This window comes from Rhamphochromis longiceps, linkage group LG17 (assembly GCF_057381845.1).
Source record: "Rhamphochromis longiceps isolate RC_006_pf linkage group LG17, R_longiceps_female_GT1.1, whole genome shotgun sequence".
Taxonomy (NCBI): domain Eukaryota; kingdom Metazoa; phylum Chordata; class Actinopteri; order Cichliformes; family Cichlidae; genus Rhamphochromis; species Rhamphochromis longiceps.
Genome location: NC_140573.1, coordinates 34,394,878 through 34,416,883, shown reverse-complemented (window position 1 = coordinate 34,416,883; position 22,006 = coordinate 34,394,878). Strand labels below are relative to the sequence as shown.

Genomic DNA, 22,006 nt, shown 5'->3' with positions numbered 1-22,006 from the left:
TGATTTGGAGAGAGCATTACAATAATTGAACCTGCTTGATATGAAAGCAATTTCTCAGAGTCAGTTTGAGGTAAGAATTTTTTAACCATAGATATAGATTTTAAGTGATAGACATTAGTTGTAGCAATCCTATTGATATGATCGTCAAAACTGAATTCAATGTCCAGAAATAATGCCAAGGTTCCTGACATGTTCACTGTGTTTCAGAGAAGATGAGGATAAATAATGAATGGAGATAAAACATAAAAAGATTTCTTCTTCTTCTTCTTTTGGTTGCTCACTTCAGGGTTCACCATAGCAGCAGATCATCTTCCTCCATCTGGCCCTATCCCTAGCATCCTCTTCTCGCATGAATCTTTTCTGAGGTCTTCCTCTTTTCCATCTGCCTTTCAGCTCCATATTCAACATCCTTGGCTGAATATATGAATATATCCACCACCCCTCCTCTCGACATCTCCAAACCATTTCAACTTGCCTCCCTAACTTTGTCCCCAAACCACTCAACCTGAGCTGTCCCTCCAATAAACTAAGACCAAGGATCTTTCCCCAGACATCATCGTAATATTAGACAAAGATAACCTGAGTAAAATTCAGCTTTTAATTTAATTTTAGTTTGCAGCTTTTAATCCAAACCTACTAGGCCCTGAGTGAAAACGTAATTGGCCCATAAACCTAATAACTGGTTGTGCCACCCATGGCAGCAAGTACTCCAGTCAAGTATTTGTGATAACTGCCAATGAGACTTGGACAGCTTGTTTAAGGTCACAGAAAAGCATTTATATCTGCATTTTAATCGACTTTTGACTCCAAAAACTTCCATCACACTGCCAACACCATTTTTGCCTTTTGGTGAGATGTTATTTTTATGAAATGCTGTCTTGGGGATTATCAAGAGTTTTTTGTGTTCTTCTTGCTCAGCAGTTGTTTTCTCCTTGGAACTCTCCCATGATGTCATTTTTGCCCAGTCTATTTCTAATTGTTGAATAATAATTGTGTATATAGCTTTTCTGCTGTAATAAATGATATCAATATTCAAAAATTGTCTGATATTAACTTAGTTTGATTGTCTGAAACATGTAAACGTGACAACCTCAGACATAATGAGTACTTTTCACAACACTGTAGAGAGACAGGTGGACTTTAAAAATATAGATTTTTAAATTTAGCAGTATTGGCTGAATACATCGAGGTAATTTCTAATATTTTCCCCCCATGAAGATAGTTTTTCTTAGCTTTTTGAAGGGCAAATATTACTAAAACATGCTATTGCAAAAATACTTTTAAAAAAAAGGCATTTATTTATTTATAACGAAGCCTAGTGTAATATTTAAATTATGGAAATGGTGATGATGGGTTTTTGGCTTTACCTGAACTATGCTGAACTTTTGAACTCGTGAATAACCATACTGTACCTGTCTTTCAGCCCCTCAACCGCCCCCGCCGATAGTTGCCGGACAACGCCGAAGCCTGACGAGAACGACGTCAGCATATCTCGTTCTTTCGTTTTTCGCCTGCTGCGTGCGAAGGAGAGGCAGAAAAAAACGGCTCTCAGCAAAGCAACAAGAAGGAAGAGCAATGGCGACACTGGATCGCCAAATACCAAGTCCGGATACATTCCTTTGCGAGCCTTGGTCTTCCTTCGTCAGTGCGGCTAAATTACGTTTTGTTGACTGTAAGTTCGCACGACGGGTAGCGTTGTTATTTTTGCGGACAAACTGTCGGGAAGTGCGTGGTCCAACTGTCTGTGATTGAGTTGAGTAAGCTCCTCCACCATGCAGGGTGTCTGTCAGAGCGCAGCAAAGTAACTGTCATAATATTACTACGAAATGCAATATTGATGTGTTGCTTTAACAGTCGTGCACAAATGCGCGCGAGCAAAGCTATCGGTTACCGCTCGGAGTTTGTGTCGTTGTCGCGTGCAGTAATGCTATCCCCCAACTGTCCAGCTGTAAGTTTGTTAGCTTTGACAGCTCCACTTGATTTAGGAAGCCAGCGTAGGCGCTAGCAAGCTAATGCTATCCTCTGGTGGTAGCCAGCCCCGGAGCAGGAGGAGCGGCAGTAGGGCTCCACGCATGGGCCCCCCAAAGTTTCCTGAAAGCCCCTGCGTGTTTCTAAGTGCTTGTTTTGTTTGTTCAGACGCAGACCCGTCCTTGGATAACAGCGAGAAAGAGCTTTACTGCCTTGGTGAAGCCGTGAAGCTCCGCAGAGAAGGTAAGGGAAGTTAGACTACTAGATACGGTGGTTGTTTGTTATTGTTTTGTTGCACATGCTGTGGAGCATTAATGGTGCCATCTTTGACCACTTCTCTCAGAAATCTTATTTATCTTGCATGGCTGCTGCTGTACTTTATATTTACAGGTCGTGTGTGTGTTTTTCTGATTGCAGGTGTGTTTTACAGTAATCTGGGACTGAAAAAGATTTTTTTCTCTACTTTGATCGATTAATCGCTTCAAAATAAAAGGTTCGAATTATGAAAAAATACCGACACAAATTTATTAGAGACCAAGAAGATATATTTAGATATTTAACTGAAACTGACATATAGTTTAGAAGCAAGGGGAGTCTTGTTTACTTGCATATAATACAAGAAAAGGCTTAAATCTGCAGATTTGAGAAGCCATAAACACATTTGTTCGATTTCTAACTTTGAAATAGACTAAAATTGTGAAATCCTTAAAGTAGGGAATTAAATGGAATCTACTATGTTGTTCTGGATCTTCCATCATCAGATATTCTTACCCCAAACAAGGCAAAAGAAGAGACTGCATTGATGATGTCTTTGTAGAGCTTTTAATTGAAACATTATGGAAGGTATATAATTGAAAAACTGCTAAGTGATCTATAGAGTCTTGGCAAAGCTATAGCAAATTATAGGATCAATATTTTTTGCTTCCTGTGTCACATATTTACACTGCCTAAACCATCAACAGCAAACAACTATGCTTGAATGTGATGGGCTATTATTTGTTGTATTTGTATCTATGTGTTGGAGGGTGATGGTTTCAATCAGTGACTCATAATCTGTTAGATTGGCTTAGCTTGTGTGCAGCCGTCGGTTTTGTGCATGTGAAGAGCGTGCCCCTGAGCAGGCAGTATGTGCCTCCCTGCTACCCTCCTTAGGGACAGAGCCAAAGGGCTTCCTTCACACCTCACCATGTATAAATACCCATGGGAGCACGCGCTGCACACTAACACAGTTGAGTCATCCCTGAGAGGTTAAGCGTGCTGTAGCCCTCGTAGGAGCACACTGACGCACATGCAGAGCCGGGGAAACTCTTCTCAGTCTCACTGGTCAAATACCAAAAGCCCCCTCCCCCCCCCCCCCCCCCCCCCCCACACACACACACACACACACACACACACACACACACACACACTCTATCAAACACACACTCTATCAAACACACTCTCACATGCCTCCTCTTCCCCTCTCTCAGAGCCAGACTAGAGCGGTGTTTCCAGAATTGCTGGTCTGTTGGCAACATGACACTGAGTGCTGCTGAGAGTGATATGCAGACACACGCTCACGAGCCTCACAAGTCTCACGAGCCTCACAAACACAGGGAAACATTGCTTTAATGTTTTATTTGTGAATTTGCATCAACTACTAAGTGATTCATCATTGATTCATATATTATGTGTTAACCCACTTGACTTCATCTGCATGTGTGCACATTTCTAAATACGGAGGCCAGTTTGGCAGTGACTGATGTGTGGTGCAGGTCATTATGGTTGTCTCTTTTGTCTCTCTTTCACTCCCTGTGTGCAGTGGAGTTAATGCCAACCAAAATCAGCTTAGTTTTATTAGTCCAGCAGCCTCTGCTGTCCTTCATCTTGAAATAGCAGTTTACTACTCACTTTATTCGAAATGGGATTCGCCTAAAACATGACATTATTATGGCAATGCTTTGGGTGACAATTTAGTGAATGTAGCTGTTCTTTGACTGTATTCATTGCTATAAAAAATGATTGATTACACTGTATTATGATTTAGCATCTCTGTAAGCATGCTTTAACAATTGTCCCTCACCAAACCTACCTGGAATGGGAACACTGTTTGCAGCATTCTCACCTACAGGGTGACTTATGATATTGTATAAGCTATGATAAAATACTGTGCATTGTCTGTGGCGCTTCCTCTGATGTTTGAAACTTTTAAGTTAAGTTTGGTAAGTCACAGTTTAAGAACAGTTGTTTCCAGATGTGCTGTTGCAAGGGTCAGTGGTGTGCCATGAGTCATGTCGAAGTGTGCCGCTGGAGTTTCTGACAGCCGTGCAGGAATTTCTGAATTTAGTTCATAAAACGGAAACAAAAAACTTTTTGTACAAGAGAAACTCAGTCCAGTCACTCAGTTTCTAAACACCTGCAAAGAGGTTAATAAATGGGCAAAGGGGTCACTTGTGAAGCAAACAAAACCTACCAAGCAGTGAGACTAAAGAAATAAACTAGTACATACCCACACTACTGCGTTATTTGGTCTGCTTGTCCTTTTTCATTATGGCTTTATATTTCCATTGTTTAATTTTTAGTAATAAATGTCAATAACATGAGCCTGAGAAAAAAGCATATAATGAAATATTGGTTAAAAAGGTCTCTTTTTTAATTTACTTTATTTATTTATTTATTTTTAATTTTTGTGGGCTAGACTGACTCTCATGCCTTAGAATCCCTTTTACCATAAATTCATTTGTTTTTATTTATGTAACTTTTATTGTAACTTTTACTTCAGAAGCTGTCATGCCTAATGATGTATAGTAATACTGATACTGTAAAGCTAACAATCAAAAATAATCAATATTTGCTGAATTAGATGTTACTGTTGTGATAGTATTACAAGGTCTTATAAGTGCATAAACACTACAAATAGGTCATTTTAGGATCGTGATGACGCCATATTGTCTAATATAGATGAGAAGTTTCAGGCCTGGGATGTACTTGTATTAAAAAGCTGGGTTGATCAATTCTTGGATATGTGTCTTGCAGACAAAAACCAGACAGAGAGATTTTGTGTATTATAGTAAGAGACTTCGATACTTAGCTGCCAGTTTTATGGCTTCATCTGAACTGGGGATGCCAGCAGGTCTCAGCCCAAGTGCAGATGGTTGAAGGAAATGGTTACTTGGTGCCAGGCACACTAAAGAGGTGCCTGGAAACTACATATTCCCTTTAAGGGAACTTTTATTTACCTTAAAAGAGCACTGGCTGTGAAACCGAGACAGGAAGTTGTTAGTTTGTGCGAAATGGTTTGATAAGGCCATAGAAGTAGGGTATAAGCTAGTTGAGTGGTAAAAGTTTTGGAAAACTGAATGATAGCTCCTTGGACTATTATCCTGTCATACCCGGATTGCACAGACACGATGTATGCTCAAATATGCTTGCAAATGTTATTTATAAAGACAAAAATATTAAAAAGTCTATATTTAACCAGAAATAAAGGTTTTAATAATTTCAGAGGAAAACTGAAAATAAATCATTGATTAACTATAAAAATTAACCTTGAGATTGAGATATAACCTTTAAAAAACACCATGGATTAGAAGCATCATCAAAATGAAAGTCTGTAAGCACAAAAGAAACAAGTGAAAAACTTTGATTCCTCTGTTCTTTATTAGAAAATGTTAAAGTTTTAGTCTGGATGGTAAATTGTAAATACACTCTGGCAACATTGATTTTCTAGTAAAACCATCAACCCTACTCTTACATTAAACCAGACTTTTTTAATGTTCACATAATTTCGAAAGGAATGGTCTGAATTAAACTGTACCGTTAGGTAGAAGTGGCTTTCAGTAGCGTTGCAATCATAAAATGTTTAAAACTACTACTTAACCTTTCCACAGCTCATTTGTAAACACTTTTCGTGACATTATGTCTTTACAGTTTTATTGTTGGCACCAATCAAATGTTTAACCAGCATGTTGAACTTTGTATCTGGGACATTTTTAAAAGAGGTGAATTTGGCTGTACGGGTGTGCGTGTGTGCAGACTAAGTTCTGCAACATTAGCTGCCTGCCAACGCTAGTCAGTTTGTTTATACTATCAGAGCTTTTGGTGCCGGAGCAATAATTATCTGGTGAGGCTGTTCACAGAACAACTTAAGCTGAATTTGTCAATCTCGCACATTGCCGCCTCTGGAATGGTAATGGTGCAAAATGGAAACGCGATCCAGAGATAAGTTAATTGATTTATCCACAGAGCAGAGTTGCTGCTTGTTACAGTTGCCTTAATACTTTGTTAGTCAACCAACCCTTCCTTAGTAACCACTTTTGTTTTGTTTTTGATTTTTTTAAATGAATATTGTGTAGGATTCTTTCCATACACTCATTTTGCAATAGTAAACTGATTAGCTTTACTGATCACTGACTAATGATGGATCACTTCAGTTGCGCGAAACATACTCATTCACTACTGAGTGATGTTTTTGGAGTCTGCTTTTTTGGCCTGTCAGTCATTTGGCAGACTGTGGCAGTTGGCACACACTCACACAGACATAATTCAGACTGAAGAAATATGCACATAGTTTGCATTTGACTTGGCAGTTGCAGAGGGAATTACTTCCTTTTTGTTGTTGTTTTCTTTTTTTAAAGTGCTCTGTTTTTTGATGTTGCTCTATACATTGGAATTTGCGAAATGCCAGAAAACAAAAATCGAGTCATAGTTTTACGTTGTCTTGGCAAAAGTTTCCTAATAATGAGAGCGTGTGCTCATTTCCTCCGAAAATGATCACAGGAAAGACACGAACTGTGCTGATCAACTTGTAAACAAAAAACGGTTCACTTCAGTTGCTTATATTACATTTTTACCTCGTATCAATGTGTTGACAGCACTCACATTATTTAAAGGTTGCTTTTCCACACAGAACCGCTGGCCTGTTAACATACTGTGGTATCAATCAAGCAATTCTTTGAAAAAGCAAACAGTATAATTTATTTGTTGGTGAATGAAATGGAGTTCTTTGTTTGTCAAACATTAGAAGAAGAGAGTTTGAATTGTGGCCTAAATCCAAGAGCAATGGTTCGATTTGTGTGTGGGAAATATTCTCCTCTTCCAGATGGGCTTGTTCAAAGCATCTGCCGACTACTTTACTGCAACTGTTGAGCAACAGATGTGGAGCTGTTTTCCATTGCAGTGCTCATCAGATTGAATAGACATTGCTTGGAATTTATGGTCAGTTTTATTTGCTTAATAGTACAATATCCTAGCTTTCATTCTGCTTTATCACCAAATATGCTTCCCAGTGACTATTAAGCATTTCAAGCATTAAGTGATTACTCTGAAGTAATCACTTAATGACAGCCTCAGTATGTTGTATGTTAACCTACTGAGTAATGACCTTTTATGCAAATGCACAGAGGCACCGTCAGTCACCAGAGTGACGTGTTCTGCACCACAAATGACAGAATGAAAAGTCATACTCAAGCCAAAAGTGACTCTAAAAATCTTTTTAGTTTTTTTGGGCTTCGGTAATGGAACTAAATTGTTTTTATTAGCGTCAAACAAGTTTTTAAATGAGGCTTGGCTGACATGTTCTGGGGAGTTCATTTCTGAGCATAGTATTTTTCAGTCTCAGACCTAATAGCAATAGCCATGCTTTTGTTTTGCTGTGTATTACTGAGCAACATGAGTCTGGGCCCCGTGTAACTTTTTTCACATTTACTGGCGTTTCACCTCAGAAATAAAGACACCACATCATTTGCGAACTGACTTAACCACAAATAGATAAGCCAAACTGGAAAGGTCACAAAGGTTTCGCATTAGTCAGTAATATATGTGTCCTAGATGTAATTTGCATTAATTATCTGTGGGATAAATGTTCAAGCATTGTGTGTTGGAGAGCTAAAGCAGGGTATAAATAACAATAAGAATAAATAAAAAAATATATTGGTTATCAGTATTGGGTATTCAAACATCTGCATTGGTATCGGTATAGGAGTGATTATATACAATAGTGCCAGGGGATTTGTGCACTGTGTACAAAGATTTTTGCTGCTGCTAACATTTAAAATAAAGTGAGTACTGCTTCAAGCTCTAATTTTTAGGCTGCAGAGTTGAATTATTTTTTCTTATCAACTGTAGCATATAGCCTGTATCCAACAAAGACTAGCCTGGCCCATTAGTTCTGTAATGTGCGTTCCATGTTTGAACCACCATTAGCCCCAGCTCATTTGTCTCTTGAGGTTTTGTCTTGCTGAATTAAACATAAGCTCCTCCTTTGTGTGCGAGTCTGTGCTTAAAAGTATAGTCTTAAGTGAGCGACAGTAGGTTCTAAACACAAACTCTACACAATGAACCTTCACAGACATATCTACACAGTGATAACTTTCCCTGTCTCCCTGATGTGTAATAGTATCAAGTGCAATTTCCCAATATAACAAAGTATTTTATTCTATCTTGTCTTATTCTATTCTATTGTTTTTTTTTTTCTTTTTTCTTTAATTTTTACTGCTCTTAACTTGTACTTTCTGCCGTGACCAAAAAATGTCTCACGTGTGGGACTTTATCTTATCTTAAAACGACTGGCACGATTCTGAAACCAAACAAGTGCAAACCGGTTAAAGGAAGCACAGGCCTGCTAGAGGCCTGTGGTTAGCATAGCCTGTACGTGTCATCTGGTAGTAACAAAGTTCATCAGAGACTCTTTAAGCAAAAATGCATGTATATGTTTAACATAATAATATAATTGCAACATTCAGGGCGAGGAAGAATGTGACACTAGCCAGCAATGAAACCCACATGCACCACCTGCACATAACATATAGTGTATAATATGGCCTTCCGTGACCTTAAATAACCTTGTCTTTTATACATCTCTCGCACACACACACACACACACACAGACTCTGATATGTATTAAGTAGGGCTGGGTATCGTCACTCATTTCTAGAATCGATTCGATCCACGATTCAATTTGATTCGATTCGATTTGATTCGATTCAATTTGAATCGTGGAAATTTTGCCTCAGACAGTCAGAAATATTATAATTCAGATCATGCATCAGTACATTTCTATATTTTTATATCTATAAAAAGAAAGCTGACACATTATCAAAGGTGTAAGCATCACAGCAGATGCCTTTGTGTCAAAGTAGCTGAGGATAAAACACAGAAAAACATGAAGGTGATTTTCCTGGCCTGCGATTTTATAAAAATATTCTGTAGTAGATCGAAAACGAAAGAAAACTATTAATGAACATATGAACATTACCTGATGCTGCTGAAGTGAAGCAGAGCAACGTTACAGAGGTTTTATTACAGACATAGCTAAGCGTTTTGCAATTTTGCATAATTTTAAAAAGTTTAAACTTGTTCAGTAGCGTATTGAACGGCAGACATGAGGCTTTCTTTTCGGAAGCAAGTAAAAGGAAAAAAACAGCGTCCGACAGCGCTGTAAGAACGGAGTTGTGCGTAACAAGCAAGCGAATAATGCAAAAAAAAGATTATTAGACGGGAAACTGTTCTTGAAGTACACTGAGAGAGAGCGAGAGAGAGAGCTGTGCATGTAGTGTGATTTTTATCGTGGTGGCAGCAAAACAGCAAAGGTAAGAGGGAATTCATGACGATGTTTATGTGAAGCGTAGTTTGCTGCTTCTTTTGCTGCTGGTTTAGTCAATATTGTTTGGAGAGAGATAAAACCTGCAGCTTCAGAATCAGCGCAAAAAGGGCGTAAACAGCGGACCCGCCGAAACATCAGAATCAGCGAGCTGTCGGCTCTCAGCTCGTGTCCGTGCCGTCGGGTGAGAAAGGCGACATCTCACTGATTCTGATGTTTCGGCGGGTCCGCGCTTTGTGTTTACGTCTTTGTGCAGAATCCGTGTACCTGCTCTCATTGACTGTTTTAGCTGTTTGGTGGTTGTTGAAATTTTGTGAGGTCTAACCTGAGATTCTGGCATTTCGGGCAAAATAAATTTATATTTAAAAATCGATTCAGGATTTTAATGAATCGATATCACGTTATCCAAGCGAGAATCGATTTTAATCGATAAATCAATCATCAAAACCCACCCCTAGTATTAAGCATGACATCCTGTCTGTGCTTTTCTAGATGACAACAAACTTGCTAGCAATGTAAGATCTTGACGACACTCACTGTCAGACACCCCCACTTTTAAAAAATAAATACCGGTGTGTGTGTGTGTGTGTGTGTGTGTGTGTGTGTGTGTGTGTATATATATATATATATATATATATATATATATATATATATATATATATATATATATATATATATATATATATATATGTATAATTTTTTTTATTTATTTATTTTTTCCTTTGCAACCTTACACAAACATGCACATACATACATCCAACCTCTGCTGAGTGATTCTGGCTTAAGCCCCTTGCTAATAAAAAGCTCTGATTTCTGACAGCGGAGCTTTTTTTAGGTACAGATAGATTAGCTTCTCAAAGCTTAGCCAGAAGAGATAATAGATGTTTTCCATTGGACATATATGGGGGAGAGGGATTCTCAATATTTAATTTAATCTTCAACTTTCCCTGAGGGGGTGGGGTGTAACCTACAGTGTTTTGTTCTAGCTAGTGTGTTTGAAGGTCTGTCTGTGTAGTAATTAGAAAAGACACTAATTATCCATGTGCCTGTGGTAGATTGTTGGTTTTGGTAGTAAAAATTAGATAATTAGTATTTGGTCCGAAGATGCATATTTTAAAGCCTCATATAGTATTGAAGTCTAAAGATGATATTAAACACAATATCACTAAATGTGTACATAAACATTTCACATTTAATTAATCAAACTAGGGTTTTTTTCCTAACAAATAAAATAAAATAAATTGTAAAGATTTGTTCCTTTTTGTCTTGTGGCTTTTGAAATTGTGATTTTTTATTTTTATTTTTTTTTACTATTTAATATAAATTGTAAAGGTATTCCCATTATTAGCCAATAGTCATGATGACTGACCTGTAGAAGGCATGAGACTTCTACTCTTTCCATTGGCTTGGAATGTGCCAGGCAATGGGAGGTTTGTGTTTGAGGTTTCTGTTAAGATGAAGCTGATGACAAGTGATTGTTCAGCTCAAGTGTCTCTAAATATCCTGCGTGTAACAATCCTGACTTTATGTTTATTATTTTTATATACATCCCTGTTCTGCCAAAATATGTCATATTCAGTTGCTGTCTATGTGTCTGTTCCCTCTGCCTGCTTCTGTCATTCTATAATTGTGGCACCTACTTTTCCTGTCTCTTTCAGAGATGCTTGTCTACAGCCAGTGCCCAGCACTGGAGGATTTTTCTCTTGTTGTCTGCCATGTCTGCAGTAAGGTGGTCACTCCTCAGGGCATTCTCACACACTATGGTAAGCCACACACATACACAAACCCCTTAAGGCAAACTACACGGACATAAAACTTCAGGGCATAATCATACACTTGACTAAGTTGCACGCACACGCTTGGGAGTATGGTGTTGTCCCACAAGAAGCCCGAAACAAACGTATGCATACATGGACACGCACACTAGGGCTGGGCCATATTATACCGTTCACGGTAATACCGGTATAATGTTAGGCAACGATAGGAAAATGAAATATCGCGATAGAATGGGAGTAAAACGCGCATGCGCAGTGCCTTTGTTTTCATACGCACATGGCCGATTGTTGAGTGAAACAGATGAACCAGAATTGGTTTGTAAAAATGGTGCAACTTCCGTGATGTGGAACTGGTTTGGTGTTTGTCCGTCAGATACACAACAAAGCACATTTTTTTGCAGAACATGCAAGCGGCCGTTGTTATTGTCATATTTGTCGGACTAAGATGCTCTTAAATCTGGGAGTAATCTGGGTCCTAAACTCCGTATGCTTCAGGTCAAACAACACTGCAGCATCACTTAGAGTTAAAAACTGTATAAATTCTTTCATCTTTAATAAAACGATCAGCATTGCTGCTTTACCAGGTGTAACTATAAAGTTTAACTTCCAGGCATCCATGAAAACAAAAGTTATTACATTTAACGGAGTTAGAAGTTAGCAGGAAGCTAGCGGAAGTTAGCTCGCTAGTTTCGCTAGTTACCTAAGCATGATATTGCATGTTCTGACTGAGAGATTTCTGAAAAAAATCAAACGTACAGCTCTGCTATCACTTCCAACATAAATGAAGACAGGAAACTAAACAGCAGTGACGTTTGTAGGGTTACTGAAGTTGGGCTAGCTGGTATATAATGATGTGCTACGTGATCGCTAGCGACACAGCTATGTTAGCATAACATAAACAGTGAAGCTGGAGGACGAACACTAACACTTTTCCACCTATAAAAGTTAACGTTAAAGTTCCTGATAGTTAGAGACAAATGCAATCGCATGGCAGGATGCTGTAAACGGACCAAACTTCAGTCAGGAGAACAACTGAGATAATCCATCCACAATACGAGGTTAGTCATTAATATACTGCAACAACATGGGAATAGAGCAGCTGCCAGAGAATTCACCATTAATGAATCAATGGTACAGAAGTGGAGGAAGCAAGAAGAATGAGTTTAATAAAGTTTGATTTATCTGACTGCTTTGTTTCGCTTAATGTGCCTTATAATCCTGTGCACCTTATGGTCCGAAAAATACGTACTGCACACTGCAGTTTAATGTTGCAAAGCACCTCTTTTTAACTTCAGTGGATATTATACATGGTTATGCTCAGGATGTGTCAGCCCATTTATACTGGAAATGCCTTTTGGTTAAACTTTCAGCAAGGAATTTGCATTTGCACTGTTACATTTTTATAAAGCTTTAATGTACATAAAAACCAGCTTCTTGTTTAAGTGAAAATAAATGGAAGGTTGTTTTTTTGCGCTAGTAATGTTGTGGAGTTGTATTTTGTCTCGCATCAATTATATCGTTGGTTATATCGTTATCGCAAATTTTCAAATATATATCGTGATAAATATTTTTGGCCATATCGCCCTGCTCTAACGCACACAGAGCGGTTTAGATCAATAAGTAAATTCTGTGAATCCCTGCAAGGCACTTTCAAACATGACCTCCCTGCTACTTTCCCTCTGTGCAAATAGACATCATACAGTTTTGCCCTCTAACACTCAGCAGATGGATCAAAGCTATGATACACTAAATTATTTACAGAAACTGTGTATATGCATTTTTATCTAAAACAATAGGCACATGCACAAAAGATTTAATGGACATCTCCACTGTTAAAACAATAGTACTTCAAGACTACATGAGGCTCAAAAATACCTCCATATCTTACATGAAGTGAGTGTCTGGATCCAGACCATGATGCATACATCATATGTATCATAGCAACATGACGTATATACTGTGCTAAGCTGCATATGCTTCTTGCACAGGCAGGAAGCATGCGACCATAGCATGTGGTCGCTATGGAGACTGCAGCCCAATGAGAGTAGCTCACAAAGTTGCTCAGTTGTTGTTATATTTATTAAATTAGATAGATAGATAGATAGAACTTTATCAATCCCCCAGTAGGTTCCTCCGGGTAATTCAGTTTCCAGTAGCAGAACACTGACAGGAATTTGCATAGTAAATTAACTGTTGAAACTAACAAATTGAAAATAATTGTTAGTCTATTTTTTTTAAAACATTCTTGTTTGTTCAGACCTCATTGGCCCCTCACAATGTCCAACTACCTCTTGTTTGTTTTTGATTGTGGCTCTACTGAGCTCGCTCACATCTGCCCGTGAGCTGCTGCTTCCTTCTAGCCTGAGCTTTCTGTTTGTGCGGAAAGTGTGTGTGTGGGGGGGGCATGGTCACACTTAATATACACACACATACACTAACACACTTATTTCTTCCTATGAGTAGAGAGGCCTGTGAAGTTTCATGCACACACGCATTCTCACTTTCTGGTTCTCAGCAGAAAGAGGTCAGTGGTATTGTGAGACACACATGCACACACTCTCTCACAGACTCCTGGCAGCCAGTGTTGTTTTGTCCCTGCTCCTGCCCCCTGCAGGCCCCCTCCTCTCTCTCATTGGCAGCATTTCTACTTGCTGACACACACACACGGTCGGGTGACAACAGGTCTGAAGCACACTCGTGCACACACACAAAAACACAACACACAGTCGAGAGTGGGAATCTCCTGAGAGCTCCCCTATAAAACAAAGTGATCCTCCAGGCCACAATACCATAATAGTCAGGCACCAAGCAGACCAGCAGGGCAGTTCACATACTGACTAGTTGGAGACTCTGGTTTTTGAGGAATTCAGTGTGGATTTCATCATGTACTTTTAGTTTTAGTTTTGCAGTGACCTGTAAGTCTTCCAGTTCAGTTACTGTAGTTGAGTCGCTTGCTGCATACCTAAATAAGCTTTATATACACAACCGCTGTGTGTCATGGCATGAAAAATCCTCTTTCTGACCTCTGTTGAGTAGATTGCCTCTAGGAGCTCACGCTGTCAGGATATTCTTATGATATTTTATGCATTTCCTCCCATTGTTGTAGATCCTAATCATGTCACTGCAGCATCCTCACAAGCACAGTGCCATTGTTCCCTGCCGGGGATTCTGCTTTAAATGTTTTGACCCTGTAGTAGTATCTTTTTTAGTCATCGCAGTTGCCTTGTATTTGATTTTGTGTGTATCCATCGTGGGATTAACTTTCATGCTTGACCTGTATATCAAAACGGCACTAAGGCCTTACATAAACCGAAATGCATGCACGTGCACACACACACTCATGCACAGAGAACGAGGAGGGGATTGGCTGCCTCAGGGGTCAGTGGCTCCTAGTTATACATGCCCAGTTTGCTGCTCATTTCTGATGTGTTTGAAGAGATAACTTAAAGCTAGAACGCACACTGAATGCATTTAAATATGCAGAGTCTTGTGTGCTAAAAGGTTAACATATACTTTCTTTTATACATCAGAGGCTTGCTCTGTTTAGTGGATTTGTTTATTTAAATCTCCTTAGAGTAAAGCAAGCATGTATATTCTTAGCATAAATGGCCCAGTGGGATATCAGCTAAATCCCTTACTCTGGCAGTGTTAGCAGCATGTTCACTCCAGTGAGTTTGTAAAGACAAAAATGTGCAAGGAAACAATATTTAATGCTATTGAGTGAATCTTAAAGCTTTTCATAACCAGATCACGATGTTCATATGAACCCTTCCCAATGAAAAAAGTATGATTTCATAACTTTAGTCTTATAATCTTATAAATGTTATCTCTACAGTGTCTGTGGGCAATAGACGATATTTTGGCAACGACACTTGATTATCTTTGATCATGTGCCGATAAAAGTGCACGTGAACAGCAAAAAGGAAACACATGGGTGGGAAAATAATGGCGTTATCTGATTGTTTATCTGCATTCATAGTTTGGCTCTAAGCAATAACCTCCACGTGGAACAGGAAGTAAGTCTGGGCTAGATTATTTGTTGTCTCTGGTATGCCCTGCCAGTAATGCCACTATCATTAGCTGATTGATGACTATATTATGGTAATTATAGTTGTATAGTGTTTCTAACAGCATTTAATTTGCACCTCTGAGTCTTGAAAAGCATTCGAAACTACAAAATGCAAGAGTCACAACTACTTTAGTAACAAATGAGCTGTGCTTTTGAAGCCACGTCCCTAAATAAATCAGGTCTCCACAGTATGTTCAGATATTTCTTTTAATGCTCATTTCCTACCGTTTCCTCTCTTCACTCTTCTGAGCGTCTGTATTCTAACCTTGCTCCTGCTTGTGCCCTGCTGTGTGTGCTTTTGTGTGTCTGAGTGAGTTGAGTGCATGATGAAAAGGTTCATGTTGTTTCTGTTGGTTGCTTTACTCGCTTTCCAACTTTTCTCTGTAGTGGGGAATTAATTGAGCAGCAGATCACAACCATTTCTACCTTTAACAAGTGTTTTGGCCGCTTCTGTGTTTGACGTTGTTGTTGTTAAAATGTGCATTCTCGGGCTGTGGCGCACATGTTATTTGGCTGATGTTGGAAAGTTTTGCCCTTAACCACAGATTTTCTGTTGAGTTTCGTTCACGCCACAGTTGTGGTATTGTTATTGTGGCTTGGCTGTATGCATGCTGTTAGCTGAGGTATGGGCCAATTAAAATGCCAACTGATAGTGTACATCTGAGGAAGTGTCTTCACATTTAATTTTTTTTTTTTGTCTGCACTTTAGAGAAGAGAAGGACATGGCTTTGATATATTTTTTAACATCATCTCAGATGCTAACAGAGACTTTTCTCAACAGTGAAGAGTTTTTCTATATACATTAGGGCTGCCACAAACGATTATTTTGATAGTCGACTAGTCACCGATTATTTTTGCGATTAGTCGACTAATCAGATCATCATCCATTGGACGTACAGCGTACAGCTTATTGCACCAGCAGCATCTGGTCTTATATAACTATCATTAGCTTACAGCTTGAAGTGTTTGTGCTAACTAAAAATAAAGACAAGATGGTAGTTTATTAATTTTTAATGAAATTTGCAGATTGTTTCGGTGAAGTTTAATAAACTCCTTGCTTTCTAAAATATAACAGGACACCGGAGTATATTCTCCAGCGTCTCACACTTCTGATAATCAGCTGTCTGCTTGACAGTTTTAGCTGTGCAAAAACTATAACTTTAATCTCAGCCAAACCGATTTACTCAGGAACAAATAAAATACTAAAGAAAGCCAAACAATAACATTTTTAAGTTATCTAAGTGACTTATATATATGTTTAACCTGACTAGCGAAAGACGGCGGTGGGTTTGAAAACGATTTGCCGGGAGTCCAGTGTTCTCACGGCTCTAGTTAGCCTTGCCCCCGCCTAGCTAACGAGCTAGTGGGTAACAGACGTCTCCGAAAACGTCGGAGCGCTTTTGAAAATACGTGGTGTCTTGATAAACTGAGCAGATATTTGAGGTTTACACAGCTACATTCTCGCCTGAAAATATGTTAAAGGTTTATTTTGTGACCCAGAAAGAATAATAAGAGTAAAGTTAAAACTAACTAGCTGCCGCCATTGTTGACAACTGCGCTGGGCTGCGCTATTAATTCTGGGACACAGCTTCTTCTTCTTCGGGGTTTAACGGCAGCTGGCATCCTTGTACATGCAGTGCTGCCATCTTCTGTTTCAGTCCGTTATTACACTCTTAAATCCTACTATTATTATTCCTGCGTCCTTTGTGATCTTACAAAGCTTCAAACGATGCGTCGACTATTAAATTAGTCGTCGACGATTTTAATAGTCGACATAATCGTGACTAGTCGACTAATCGTGGCAGCCCTAATATACATATCTGTAGATACAGAAAGTGATAACCCCCCCCATAGCTGAAGGGCCCATTAGTGAGCAATTGACTTACCTCTTAATGCAAGAGAGAAGTGGCTCCCAATTTTTTTTATATTTACAGAATAAAAAATGTACATGAGTGTCTAACTGGCTGCAGTACTTAGTGTAGCAGTTAAGGTACTTTAATGCTGCTTCGCTACAATAAGAAGTAGAAGTTTAAAGTATAAAATGAACTTAAAAAAATCTAATGAGACAAGTAGCGCAACATTATGATAGCTAACTTAAATCATTCTTTGAAAACCAGCAGTGCAATCTAAGCTTTGGAACTGCAGAAAATCATGCTCCATTTTTCTCTTCCTGTTAAACATAGAGGATGTGGCTGTCTCATTTGTAAAAGCTTCTGTTTGTAATGTCAGGAGTCAATGTGAGAACGGGCTTGGTGTGTCTGTCCAGGAGGCAGATAAACTACAGGACTGATTTAAATTTTTAATCTAGAGGTAAAACTTGGCATATGTTAAATATACAAAACACTTGTTTGTCCATCTTCGAAGACAGACACTTGATCGTGTGCTGAAAAAATGTTCAGCTGTGGCATGTTCACCAGAATATTTGTTCCACAGTGATATTTTTTTTCCTCCCAGGTTAGGCATCAGTCTATTTTTGTTGTTGTCGTTGTTGTTTCGTTGTTTTTTTCAGACTCTGTTTAGGGTTCAGATCAGCATCGACAATAAGAAATCTTTCCATCACTTGCTGTGACACTCAGTCTTTCTCACTGCTCTTTTCTTGTGTATTACTATGACAACCCATAACTTTGAGCTGCTGTTACCACTCTCTGATGCAATATAACTTTGTATCCATCATGCTTACTGCTTGTGATTGTGATATGTTTGAAACCATGCAAGTTCAGCCTCTGGTAGATGAAATATTTTAAAAATATCCTTTAAAAAAAAAAAAAGGAAGTGTTTCTTCAGTATGTCAGTCTGTCCGTATTCCTGGGAACTTCTTCAGTAGGGGTATTTTTGGAAACATGCTCTGTATACATCCATAATGCCTTTTTTAAAATTCACTGTTTATCCCAAACAACTTGCTCTTTTTAAAATTCCAAGTCCACTGCCTTTGACTCCAGCACACTCTGAGAATCTTCATCTGTATTTCAGATTTTTCTCATGCCATTCCTCTCTCTACTTCTATTCCCTGCTCCTCTGTCAGTGTAAACAAACCCAGCTGAGCTCTGAGAACTTGTATTTCCTCATCATCAGCTGGCTCCTCCCACAGGATGAGTCAAGAGCCTATCAGCAGCCGTTGGGGCTCTCTGCATTGCCATAACAACCAGCAGGTTGAGAGTGTAGTAGGGAGGGTGCCCTTGTGGTCGAGTGGCTTAGTGACCTTGCCTGAGCACTCGCCCATGTATTGTACGGTAACTTAGTGTTATTAACTCCTAACTGACTCCTTACTCCCTGGATGAGTTCTGATATATAAGATATAAAATATATATCTGAGGCTGTTCTGGGGAGGGAAAAGTTGATCATTATGTCACATACAGCTATAAAAGATTTTAAAAGTCTTGCAACATTTTGTTAAGAATTATTTTTAAGTTCTATATCAGGTTATTTTGTTGTCTTATCATGAGCAAAAGCTATTTGTATAATAAAGCAAATAAAATATAGTATACACATCGTATAAACCAGTCGAATCACAGAGTATTGGGGGTGTGTGGCTTGGCTGAATAATCACAAGAAATCTGATATCATATTTCTTCAGATTTCTTTTACCTTTTTCATTCCTGGGAAAATAATACAATGCCTAAATCGGAGAGTAACCCTGAATTAGACACAATTTTTTCCCATCTATTTCTGCAGCGCAGCCTCATCGAACCGTACAGTGGAGTTAACTACTTAATATAATGTAAAATAATGAGAGATTTAATGTGCAAAGTTTGCACTGTTGTAGGTGCATACCTGTGAATGTGTCGCTGGACTTTGATCCTAGTACTCTGAAGACAGCTGCCTCTGTGGAGGTCTGCCTCCACTGGCTTATTTACACACCTGCCACACGCACACACACCCACACATGCAAATTATGCTCTCACAAAGTAATGATAAAATATTTCGCGGATGCCTGACTTTTGAAAACTTTATATTTGCCTCCACATCCGTGCCTCTGCACAGTAGTGTTTGCAAATGCGTATGAACAGGTATAGTTTCAGCTATTTAACAATGCTAGTGTTCATTTTTGATAAGCAGAAGGTAATGAGTCAAGTCACAGTAAAGCCTGCCAGTGATGGGATCTCAAACTATTGTCATCCCAAAATTAACATCAGCTTTTCTCCAGCTTATCTTTGAGCGAAGTCTTGCAGATGTTGGTTAACTTTAGTTAGCTCACTTGTAGAAGTGACGTGCCTTAAGGGAAACAGAAAAAGAGGATGGCATTCCACCTAATTTGTATACTCTACTAGCTATCCAAAGCGCCGTTTTACTGTTTCTGTCTTTTCCCTGCCTTGTGCTCAGTGCTCACGATATATTCAATCCTCTGTTTTCATTCAGGTAGCTGGGATATAGTTTCCCTGTGAGACAGACACAGAGACAGTCCTGGACCACACACCCCCACTCCCCCACCCACCCTGATCCCACAAAGACATGCATAGCAAAAACCGTAAGTGTGAGCTCCTCTCCTCTCCTCCGTGTTTCCTCCCTGCTGCTTTGTGATTTACTCCCGTCTATGTTTCCTTCTGTGTTCTCAGCATCTTACTTTTTTCCAACTCGTGTATTCTGATCAGATCTGGGTCAAAAATATTGTAATTGTTGGCTCTTGTGGTGGGGTGTGGGGGGGTCGGGGGTCATCACGAAAAGGACACTTCAGATGGTGTCAGGCATACTGCTAATTAGAGAAAAGCATCCTTTAGTTGATTGGAAATTTCTTTTTGTGGAGAAGTTCAGCCACAGATTTGCTCTCCCCTGTGTTACAACATAGCCATCTGGCAACTAAGCAGAGTAGAGTTGGTTTAAAAAGACTCGGTGCTAATTGAAGGCAAGTCACACTAGCAGTGCATGCTCTTGTTGGTCTGTCTTGATTGTCATAATGTGTCAAATTTGATTGTCAAATTATTTTTATTATTCATATTTTTGTCATGCATGAATAAGAGCTTTTTTCTTTCTTTCTTTCTTTTGGGCTTGATCTGTTTTAGAGAAGCAGCACAGCTCCCCAGTCCCCTCCAGGAGTCCTTTTTTGGCCATGAAGCCCAAAGCATCCACAGTGCCTCCCGCTGTGGCTCCCAGTCCTGGGGAGACACTGGCGTTCAGGATACCTAAAGATTACCCTCACTCCCGCTTCAGCAAGGCTCCACTTGCTGTGTACCCGCCCAAGGGGGCACGGAACAAGACCTGGTGCGTGCACAATACGATAACATTGTTACTAAGTCCGATGAAATCCCACATTTTATTCATTAATTGCAAAAAAAAGTTGTCTGCAACTCTCTTCCCACTATTCTCCAGCGTGTCGCTGCCAGTCGTAAGCCTGGAGAAGATGCCGTGCCTAAGCCGAGGCGACTCAGCGACACACGTGCGCCTCACATCTTCCTCTTCCTCCCCTTCCTCGCATAAGCCTTCATCCCTCACTACCCAGGCCTCCCAGCGATCGAGTGAAAAGCTCACAAATGGTCGTGGCAGCAGCGGACCATCCACGCCGCGATCCATCACGCCTCCATCTTCTCTAGATAAGCGGCCCAGTCCAGCTCGCTCCCCGCTGGACAGAAGGGCGGCGTCAACGCCGTCTCCCTCCCCGCTGGATCGGAAATCCTCCCTGTCACCCTCACCTTCTCACCGAGCTGTTGCTCTCCCAGCTTTGCCATCAGTGTCACCGTTGGAGAAGAAGCAACAGAATGGAACTAAGACTCCCTCCAGGAGTCACAAAAGACTTTCAGGTTAGCACTTTCTTTCTTTTTTTTTCATTTTTTTAGGAAGGGGGGGGGAATCCAGCAGAAGTCTTACTGCATGTGTGTTTCACTGTGACATATTGAGTCATTTTCCTTCCTGCCTTTTTTATGGTTGATTTAGGATTTCAGTCCATCAGCCTGCAGCTCAAGAAACTGATTCTTGACGCTTTAGACGATTGACATTCCTGTGCTGCAAGAGTTACATAATTCAGCCTTTGCCCATTTAATTCCTACTGAGCTTTACATTAGAATTCCTACATTACCGCACACTTGCACCCAGATAAGCTCGTGCACTTTTTCCTCAGTATTCTTTTGACAGCTTCCAGCCTGAGTGTTTAGCGGCACACTGGTCAGCAGCGTGTGAAACTGTGAGCTTCGGAATTGGTCAGACACCTCCCTACATTTAATGGATTTCTCTCTCCTTTATTTTTTCCTTTCTTTTTATTCACTGCTTGCCTGCCGATCTCAGCTTTCTTACTAATTCTCACTCCCAAACTTTTTTACTTTCATATTCACATTTATGTGCAAGTTAACTGACTGGATCATTCTGTATAAGAAGGGGTGAAAACACATGTGGCTGTAAAGTTAAAGATTTCCTATTGATATTTCAGGGTTTGGGGTTTTTTTTTTTGTGTCACATCTCTCTATGCTGCTTTTCCTTCTCTTCCTCTTTTCCTGTCACTAGTCTTTCTCTCAGTTTGCACCGAGTGCCTCTATGCTCTGAGCCTCTGATTTACACCCTCTAATTCACGAGCTCTTACTGCCAAAAAGCTGCTTGTCTTCTTGAGAGATTTTCCCCACCTCCTGTGCGTCTACATTTTTTTTTTTTTTCCATCCTCTCACTCTACACCGCCTGCCTCTCAACCTCCTT

The 22,006-nt window shown here is 39.6% G+C and overlaps 1 protein-coding gene across 3 annotated transcripts in view; it reads left to right on the top strand.

Annotated features, from left to right (window-relative positions):
* The first annotated feature begins 1,556 nt into the window (after positions 1-1,556).
* The window catches only part of atxn7l1 (ataxin 7-like 1), a 31,226-nt gene continuing 10,776 nt past the window's right edge, over positions 1,557-22,006 (top strand). The window contains exons 1-5 of one of the 3 annotated variants that reach the window (XM_085386456.1): positions 1,557-1,672; positions 2,137-2,211; positions 11,206-11,310; positions 20,389-20,587; positions 20,696-21,123. In XM_085386456.1, the coding sequence (XP_085242582.1) occupies positions 1,576-1,672; positions 2,137-2,211; positions 11,206-11,310; positions 20,389-20,587; positions 20,696-21,123 (904 nt within the window). In that variant the 5' untranslated portion in view covers positions 1,557-1,575. Of the gene's footprint in view, positions 1,673-2,136; positions 2,212-11,205; positions 11,311-19,747; positions 19,857-20,388; positions 20,588-20,695; positions 21,124-22,006 lie in introns of those variants that run through there. The other 2 variants (XM_085386455.1, XM_085386454.1) reach the window with 2 other exon arrangements.